This window comes from Calliphora vicina, chromosome 3, assembly GCF_958450345.1.
Source record: "Calliphora vicina chromosome 3, idCalVici1.1, whole genome shotgun sequence".
Classification (NCBI taxonomy): domain Eukaryota; kingdom Metazoa; phylum Arthropoda; class Insecta; order Diptera; family Calliphoridae; genus Calliphora; species Calliphora vicina.
In genome coordinates, this window is record NC_088782.1 from 53,188,468 (window position 1) to 53,198,628 (window position 10,161).

General features: G+C 35.2%; 1 protein-coding gene across 1 annotated transcript; it reads right to left on the minus strand.

Annotated features, from left to right (window-relative positions):
- Positions 1-878: 878 nt before the first annotated feature.
- On the minus strand, positions 879-2,710 carry LOC135954671 (uncharacterized). The gene is made up of 2 exons (XM_065504885.1): positions 1,149-2,710; positions 879-1,084 (listed from the first exon to the last, which is right to left on the minus strand). The coding sequence occupies exon 1, from the start codon at positions 2,678-2,680 to the stop codon at positions 1,289-1,291; it is 1,392 nt and encodes a 463-aa protein (XP_065360957.1). The 5' UTR covers positions 2,681-2,710; the 3' UTR covers positions 879-1,084; positions 1,149-1,288.
- Between the last annotated feature and the right edge of the window lie 7,451 nt (positions 2,711-10,161).

Here is a 10,161-nt window from a genome sequence, read left to right on the forward strand (position 1 = left end):
AGCGGGTATTATACCATCTGGGCCCGGAGACTTGTAAGAGTCAAAACTCCGTATGGCCCATTTTATCAAATGTTCGTCAAGTATAATTGACGAAGTTGTCCGATTGTTCGGTTGGGATGTACTAGCAATATCCGGAGGCAAGTTCCCCGGAAAATGAGTGTCCATGAGTACTTCTAGTGTCTCACGTCCATCAGTAGTCCACCTACCATCCTGTTTCTGAATATAACCTTGAACAGTTGGTGTTTTCGATAAGATCTTGCGCAGACGATTTGTCTCAGAGGAACTTTCGACGCCGCTGCAGAAATTCCTCCAGGACTTACGTTTCGCGCTCCTGACCATATTCTTAAATTTGTTCAACATAGACTTATACATTGACCAGTTGCCTGATCTTTTCGCCTCGTTGAATAGTTTACGACAATTACGCCTAGTGTTCGCTATGTCTAAAGACCACCATGGAGGTCTTACCTTTCCTCTGCGAGCAGAGGGAGTGCATGTACGTCTTGTGGCCTCACTGAGAGAAAGTGTGAGCTTTTCCACAGCGCTTTCAATGTCCCTAGTGTCACCTATGAGAGGGGGTGAGGGAAGTAAACCATCAAGGATCCGCCTGTGATCATCCCAATTGGTTTTCCTCCTATTTAGAAAAGGCTTTTCCTTCTCAACTTCCAATTCTATTAAGAATGTCAGATACCTGTGATCAGACAGAGAGCAATCATCTGAAACCTTCCAATTCCTTATGAGTTGCGAGTGGCTTGCACTGACAAGCGTAATGTCCAGAACTTCTTGCCTATTTGCTACCACAAAAGTAGGTTCTGAACCTCGATTGACAACTACCAGATTAAAGTCTAATATGAAGTCTAAAATGTACTCACCTCGTTCGTTTCTATCTGAGCTACCCCAGATTGTGTGGTGAGCATTTGCATCAGCTCCGATAATTACAGGAGTTCTGGCCCTATTTGCGGCACGCATCATATTAGATACCAGGTTATTCGGTGGTGGTTCAACCTGGTCGTGCGCCATATAGCTCGAGAGCAGCCACACCTTACCTGCACCTGTCTCCCAAGCAGCAGCTACTGTATCTTCATCGCTGTAATCAGGAAGAATGAAGATATTAAGATGGTTCTTAACCAAAATGCAAGATCTTATTTTACCTGTGCGTCTTATGTACAAAAGTTTGTACTTTTTGGCGTTGAGTCCACGAATTTCGCCATTGTGTATCCACGGCTCCTGGACCAACGCAATGTCCTCCCCATATTTAGCAATGTGGAGGAGCAGGGCAGCCGAAGCTGCCTTAGAGTGGTGAAGGTTCACTTGGATCGCCTTCACCATGGTCTGGATCATATATGACCGTAACGTCGATGTCTTCTGGGTCTGATTCCAGAAGAACATCTTCATCCTCCACATCACCCAGAGCGCAGAATAGGTCCCCAACCATACTGGAGTGTGATTGGGTCTCCATTTTGTCCTCAGAGCTTGCGGGGTCGTCCAGTTTAATTTTGCAGTCCATATCCTGCGGAGCTTCCAGTTTAACACCAGAAGTTTCGGGGTCGAGCTTGTCGTCACCACGGTAGATGCGCAGCTTGATACTATCGAAACCATAGTAAATCTTGCTTTGCCTCTCACGTAGTGGCGCCAAGGATTCCTTGTTAAGGACTACGACCACCTTTCTATGCGCACCTTCAGGAGCGGAAACCTTAACCACCTTCCAGTTATGGGTTGGTAGATCGGGATTACCGCTCTGAATGTATGCCAGAATCTCCTCAGGTTCATGTGGCTCCGCCGGAATAACTGTGACTGATCTCGGTCTACGAGGTATCTCGTTTACCGGGATCACGTCCAGTTTCGCGCCAGGCCACAATTCCCCTAGGGACGCGATTGCTAATTTTAGCAGTAGAGCTGAGCGGTCATTGGTACACGCTAGCAGTTTTACATGGCCTTGATACCAGCCAGCATCGTCGTTTTGCGGGGATGGACCGGGATTCTCCTTGAGAATCTTCCAGTATACCCCCAGCATACCCTGACGGATTTTCAGCCATTTCTCCTGGGAGATAGCTCCGTCATCAACACTCCTGTCGATAATAGCCCTTACAAGTGGATTGCGAGCAACTTCACTGTAAGGCCTTCTTATCACACGAGCCTCTTGCTTCGGACGTTTAGTCTTCGGCTGTGTGTTTTGCTGCTGGAGCAGCTCCTCCTCTGAGCGTTGCCGTTTGGGCCCAGCAGATGCGCCTTGGTTCGCTGCATCTGCGCTTGGAGGAGTGTTTGAGCTGTCCAGCTCAGCCAGTTGAGCCTTAGCCCAACTTAGTTTCGACAATTCGTCGATGTTAAGCGCATCGGCCGACTTGGATCCAAGCCGGTCGATAATGCGCATGGCGGCACGCCTTTGCACGAAAGCCCTCCTGGATGGTTCTTTGCGAATGGGGGCGTTCGGTTCTGCCGTAGTGGCGGGTGGGGCTACGGTGGTTGGACCCGACTTCTGGTTCGACGATCCAACCTGTAGCATTTTCGCAGGGACAACTGTCTTCTCGACAGTGTCCAATGCAGGGGCTGTTGCTGGTATATTACCAGCGAGGGCTAATGCAGCTTTTGAGGTGCTTGGCTTAAAGTCCAAGGCTACCTCGCTGCTTTTAGTCAAACTGTCACCAGAAGGTTGGACAGTCGACTGTTTGCAATCAGCCAGCATAGGTTTCCCCTGCTGGCCTTTTGCTGTTTGTTTTTTGTTATTGTTATTGTTTTGTATTGTGTTGTTCATTTTTGTTCCCACGAGTGAGCGCGTAAGGGGATGGACACTCCATGCAGGGACGGCGTACATGGATTAGGCGAAAACTGTATTACAACCGACCCGTGCCCTGGCGTCGGAGGGGAGCTGTTAGCGACTAGTTATCTTTAACCACTTACTAGCCATTCAGGTCTTCGGCACTGCTACCATCACCTTGACCTTACAAGTGGGGGGGAAAGAAAGAGTAGAGAGAGAAAGAACAGTTTTGGTCCGCGGGTAGTAACACTAGAAGAGAGAGAGAATGTGTTAGCACTAGGTAACCATTTGTCAAAAATGTATCACCAGTAATAACAGTATCCTAACACCAATTACATCCTACTGTGACCATTTGTTATAAAATGCATCACAGTATTATGATAGTCGGCTGACACATTTCCGTTTACCGACCTAGCTATGTCAAGAGGTTCAGACCATTTGTTAAAAATGCATCTTAAGATATTGACATCGCTTGAGCATTTGTCAAGGCTAGTGACCTGTTGTCAAAACAGTATCACTAGACTAGGCAGTTGCTCCCCCTATCCGCCACCTGGGACGCGTCCGATGGGAGACTGAGAACTCCACACGGAATCAGTCCTTTGCATCATCGTACATTTGCTACTAGCTTTATTCTTTTAACCAGTTTCATAAATCAAATTTTTAGCCAGTCACTTCAATTTAGCCACTGGGTTATGTGTTTTTAAGTACTGTATGATTTGTTATGGTAGCGGCAAGTATATTTTAAAATAAGCTTCGTTTGTTTATGCATTTGTGCACAAAAATTTCCACACGTAAATATCTGTGTGTGGTGATGCACTAATTAGACCACATTAGTTTCGTGTTTGTAATTTCTTGAATACTCATTAAAGTTGTTTATACAATATTCTATTTACAACGTAAACAGTATATTATAATAATATATTGCAGCGACTGGATTTGTTTTTACAGCTTTTACAGTTCCAGATAAGACAGTATAATAGTCTGTTGCTCAATGCTGTTGATTCATAATAATGAATGTTGTACGCTGTGCATATGTACATGGAGAAGCATCAACAAGTTCATCTAATAATTTATATTATTTGTAGAATATGTATATATAATTAAATATATACATACATTATTATTTTTCAAAATATTTGCGGTTGAGAATATAATTAAATAAAATGTAGTTGTTTTTTTTGTGCATAGTTATTTTGTCATTGCTTAGACAAAAATATGAATAAATAAACATTTTTACAAACAATTCTATTTAAATAAGAAGGGTATAGGATTAAGTTGTATAAGCGTTTCTATGAGATCAATATTTTAAAAATTGGAGAAGAGATTAAAAAGTTATATACAATAAAACAAGCCAGACATTTTCAAATTTCAGTACAAGCTTTGTAGCTTTTCAAAAAGTACAAATTCATTATACATCCTCTTAGAAAATTGTTAGATAACTTAAAAAGAATAAAAGTACTTTTGCGAAAAATCGCCTTCCCATGGACCATCAAGGAATAATTTCAATTTGAAAATGAAAAAGGTCTCACCCATCGGAGGGTTAATAAAATTAAGATCACAAGCAAGTTTTGTATCAATATTAACTCTTTAGCTTTACAATTTTATTATGAATAAAGGCATTTATAATAGACTTGTCAAATTCAGATTTTATGCAAAATTGAGAAACTCAGCTCAGTTTACCATTAAAAGAAGTTGAAAATCCATACAAAAAAAAAACTAATAATGCAACAACTAGTGACTTGAAACAAGATTTCTATTATTTGGAGAAATTTTCAAAAATATGAAATAAATTAATTATTTTATACAATGCGATTTTAAGCATCACGCCTAAACGGCTGAACCGATTTTAATGAAATTTGGAACATGGATAGATCTTTACTTGGAAGCGTCAATAGGCTATAGATTTAAAGGGGGAAAACCGGTAAAATTGGTACCTTTAGTTCTTAAACAATCAAGAGTAAACGGCTGCTCCGATTTGATTGAAATCTGGAACGTAGATATTCCTTTACTTGGAGCAATAACAGAATATATATTTTTTCTTCTCTTGGACCATAAAGAGACAAAAGAGGGCAAAATTTGTACCACCCATACAATGTAAATAGTTATTTTCGAATATCTGCAGAACTAAAATTGTGACTATCTTCAGACTTTATACGAATCAATTTCGTATCGCTGTTTGAAGTTAAGCTAAAAATGGTACGGATCGGAACAGGGGGTGTGACACCTCCCATACAAAGTAAATAGTTATTTTCAAATATATGGTGAGCTTTAATTTTGGAAGTCTTGAAATTTAGTCTGAATAGCACCTTTATCATTTTACGTGGTTTGGCTGAAAATGGGCGGTATTAAATTAGTGAGCGTGGCACCTACCATACAAAGTATATAGTTATTTTCGAATATCTGGAGAACTGTAAATGTGCAAGGCTTCAAACTTCATATGAGTTAATTTCTTATCAGAGCAAGAAGTTAATAAACAATTAGGAAGGATCGGAACTCGGGGTGAGTGATACAAAGTAATTAGTTATTTCTAAATATCTTGAGATCTATAATTACGACATTCTTCCAACTTTGTCCGAATAGTTCTTTTACTGTTTTACATAGATTAGCTGTAAATAGGCGGGAGTGTGAGCGTGGAACTTCCCATGCATTTTCGAATATCTGCAGAACTATTATTGCGACAGCCTTCAAACTTTATACAAATCAATTTCTTATCAGTACATGAAGTTTATCTAAAAATGGGACGAATAGGAACAAGAGGTGTGGCACCTCCCATACAAAGTAAATAGTTATTTTCAAATATATGGAATTTTGAGAACTATAATTACGAGATTCTTCAAACTGTATCCGAATGGATTTCTTATCAGTTTACATAGTTTTACAGAAATTGTTCGGGATTAGATTACTGCCACATCCCATAACAAGTAAATAGTTAATTTCGAATATATAGCGAACTATTATTGTAAAAATATTTAAACTTTTTACGAATCAATTTCAAAGGTGAAAATATGAAAAATTGGATTAGTGGACGTGGCACCTCCCATACAAAGTAAATAGTATTTCGAATATCTGGAGAACCATAACTATAAAAGTCTTCAAACTTTACAAGATTAATTTTCTTATCAGTGCGTGAAGTTTAACCAAAAATGGGAGTGATCGAACAGGGGGTGAGTCACATACCAAAAAAGTAAATAGTTATTTCTAAACATCTTGAAAACTATAATTGCAAAATTCTTCAAACTTTGTATGAATTAATTTATACTGTACGGAGATTAGCTAAACATGGCTGGGATAGGAATGGTGGGTGTGGGCCCTTCCATACAAAGTACATAATAAATTTTGTATATCTGGATAACTAAAATTGCAAGACTCTTCAAATTTTGTCCGAAACATCTTTTTATAATTTTACTGAATTTTTTGTCTGAAAATGGGCGGGTTATTAATAGTGGTCATTAAACTTAACATAAAAATTAATTAAATTTTATCGAATACCTGTTGAACTGTATTAGAGAAAGTCATAAAACTTTTATGGATTTATTTAGTTACCATAGTACGTAGTTGGCTGAAAATGTGCTGGATTGTATTAGTTATTTTCGAATATTTGGAGAACAATAATTGTTAAAGTCTCTAAGATTAGTACCACTGTACGAAGTTTAGCAAAAAATGGCGATATCGGAACAGAGAATGACCTACAAAGAAAATTGTAATTTCTTATATTTTTAGTATGTTTGGCTGAAATTGGGCGGGATCGGCTTAGTGGGAATGACCTCTTACATATAAAGAAAATAGTTATTTTGTTACCAATGTAGATAAAATATATAAATATTCTAATATCAAGTGAATGTAATTGTAAGAGTCTTTAAACTTTGTGTAAATTACGTTGATGCCAGTGTCCTGTTATGCCAGAAATTAAGAAGGGACGTGTCTAGATCCAAAACCGAAACCGAAAACCGGTCAACCGGTTTTTTCATCTTTATAAAATCGACCGATTTCGGTTTTCTTTAACATTTCGGTTTTTTGAAAACCCGGTTTTTGTAAGACGGTTAACCGGTTTAAATGAAATATATTTTCAAAAGCTCATTTAACCATATTGTAGCATTTAACAATATTGCTTTAAGAATTCAAAAATTTTAAAGTAGCGTATTTTTCATATTGAATAAAAATTTAGTATAAACCGGTTAACCGGTTTTTTTAAAGACAAAAACCGAAACCGGATAATCGGTTTTTTTAAAAGATAAAAATCAAAACCGGTTTTTTCAAAAACACACCTTTTCGGTTAAACCGGAAACCGGTTTCTTAATTTTGCCGGTTTTTTGGACACTCTAGACGTGTCCCCTCCAATACAAAGTAAATATTTATTATCGAATATCTGGAGAAATCTAATATTGCAATTCTCAACACTTTGCATGTGTTATTTTGGTACCTCGACATATTGAATATTGATATCTAAACAACTGTTATAGCTAGAGTCTTCTAACTTTTTATAAATAGCTTTTATATCATTGTAAGGAGTCTGACTAAAAATAGGCGAATGTCTTAAAAAAAGCTTCAAGATTTTTTAAAATCACAAGATATTTTTTATACCTTCAACGGCATAGTATGCAATTAATCAGAAACAAGAAATTCCGGTATTAATTATATTAATTTATTTGCCTATAAAATCCTTTCACATTTTTTTATTTTATTTCGACAGGTGTAGCGAAGCGCCCCACAGAGGGATTTTGGTGTCAAAAAGTAAATTTTTCAAACACTCAATTTTAAAAATCAAATGATGCAGTTTTGTAGAGAAATGTTTAAAGATGAAATGTACACTTATAGTTTTAAGAAACATTTTATTTTATTTTTAAAAAATTTAAGTAAAGTTCATGCAAGGGTGTTAATCAAAAATTTACTTATATTTTCACGCAATTCAGTGGTTTATATATGTATAATTTTCCTAATAATACCATTTACCTTTAACATATTTGAAAAATATAACATTTCTCCATAAATAAAAAAAAATTATGGGGATATCATAAACCGTTAAGACGATATGCCCAAATCTATAAGTCTCTAAAAATTATTTTATTTTTGATTTTCCATGGAGAAAAAAAACGTAGCCCCACTTTCCCCCAACCTGTTTCTTTAAGAAAATGAAAGTTGGGAGTGTCTTGTTTCGATTAAAAGAAAAAATAGTTTTCGGAAGTTTTCTGAACAGGATGAAAACTCAAAATGTTTTGTCGAATAATAAACGAAATATCACAAAAATTCTTATCTATGTATGGGTTTCGTGGGCGGTGGGCATGGCCGATTTTATTGAAACTCGGCATGCGTTCTTCTTTGGATTCAAAAAATATATGCACCAAATTTCTAAATTCGATTTGTGAATTTGTGAGAAGCGCACTGTGGGAGAAATCAACAATTTAGTGGCGCAAAATAAAAAAAAAAACTTTCGCATATTTGATTTATTGTTATGTAGTTTCAATCTATAGTTGTTGCTGTACTTAAAAATATTTAACATTTATTAATAACTTCAGTGGTTTGGTATTGACAACTATTTAAATGTAAAAAATATTTCAGAAATTTTTTTTATGAAGAATTGGTTTCAAAGTTGTTATTAAGCTGGATAGTACAAGGTTATCTTTAAGTTGTATTTTTACTTTTTTTGGTGTAGATGGAATATTAGGCTTGGTAAATCAGAAAAATAAAAATATATTTTCCGCTATTTGTGATAACCAATGGCCATATTCTTATAGAATTTTATTTTTTTTACTTTTTGAATTTTCGGAAGGTTGCCAGTTACTAATGCTGTGAGATGCATTCCTAATTTTTTTACCAATATCAAGGCCATATTACAGACTACATATGGTAAACAATTTAGCTGCGAAAAAGTGCGAGGTGAATTTATATAATTTTTTTAAGAAATTATTTTCGTTGGGACGATGTAAAATCTCGTATTAAATTTGTTCCTTATTTTTTTAAGATTGTATATAAGAAGTTTTATTGGTAATTACATTATATAAAAATGAAATTTATGTAATTCTAACTACTTACTAGTTGCTAAAAACAAATGCCCATATACCAAATTTGCCTTAAAATTATGAGTCCTTTTAAATATGGTAGTGCTTTATTTAGATTAAAAATATAACATTTGCGTATTTCGCCTTTTATCCAATAAACAAATATTGATTTTAGACCTATCGTTTCTTGGTTTTTTTTTCGTCAAAAAAATCGACCCACCTAATGTGCATACTTTATTGTTATTTGTCTTTATATAATGTACTCATGTAAGTATTTTAAGCTTTTTGGTGTCTAATAAAAATTAATTGCTAAATAAAAAATTTTCTTTCAATTGTAAAATTTAGATTTCCCGAAAATCCTTCTTTACCAAATCCCGGGATTTTCAAAAATCAGTCCCGATTAGCATCTCTAGTTTCATCTGCAAGCTATAAAAAAGTGGAACCGTTATCGAAAGATGTTAGGCAACTTTTATTGGATCCATTACTTCCTAGTGATTCATCAGACTCTGAAGTCGACTAATTTAAATAAATTTTAAAAATCTCATAATAAAAATTCACAAAATTGTAACAAGTGTTAGTTAGCTTAATTACTCTTTATTTCATTGTTTAATTATAACTAAATTATTTATAATAATGAAATAAAATCATTTCATAACTAATAATTGTTATTCGTTTTTAAAAATAAACTTATTAATAAAACTAAAAAAAGTTTAATTTTATATGAATATTTCGACCTATGCCGGCAATAGGGTAAATGTCCAAAATCTATAGATTTAAATAGTTACTTGCTATAAATAAAATTACTTATATAATTTAAATTTTTTGAAAGATATATTAAAATAATTTCTTACAATTGAAAATAGTATAGAATTTCTTCCGAGGTAGTGTAGTTTAGCAGCCTCTCCCGCTCATTCTAATGAAGTAGCAGTACCCATTTTGCATTACTTTATTAGCTTACCTCCTTGCCTGGAATATTTCCATATAAATGAAATTAATTTGGCCAAGCGATTAGAAGATACGAATTTAGTTCCACTAAATTAGGGTTTTCTCCCACTGTGAAGCGGTTTGAAATGCGTAAAAATAGTTAAAAAAAATAAAACGTATTGTTAAATGATAATTTTTATTCATATACATAGGTTTGGGTTATGTTTGATGTACAATGAATGATGGTCATAGAATAAAATATACATAGAAGCGTTACTGAGAGACAAAGAACATAAATCTGTTGTCAAAAACCTAAGTCTTGCAACAACAGAATACATGTAAATCAATGTTCATATTTTGGCTTTTTATATAAAAAATTGATTTTTGGCCTGAAATATGAGTAATCACATATCCAGCTTCTTGTCTTGATTAAACGCTTATTGGCCAAGTTATTAGCGATTTCAGATATTGTGAGTTTTTATATAAAAA

What these genes read in the sequence shown, in the direction of transcription:
- LOC135954671 (XM_065504885.1), bottom strand. Translation starts at nt 2,680, where the DNA reads ATGCTGGCTGATTGCAAACAGTCGACTGTCCAACCTTCTGGTGACAGT.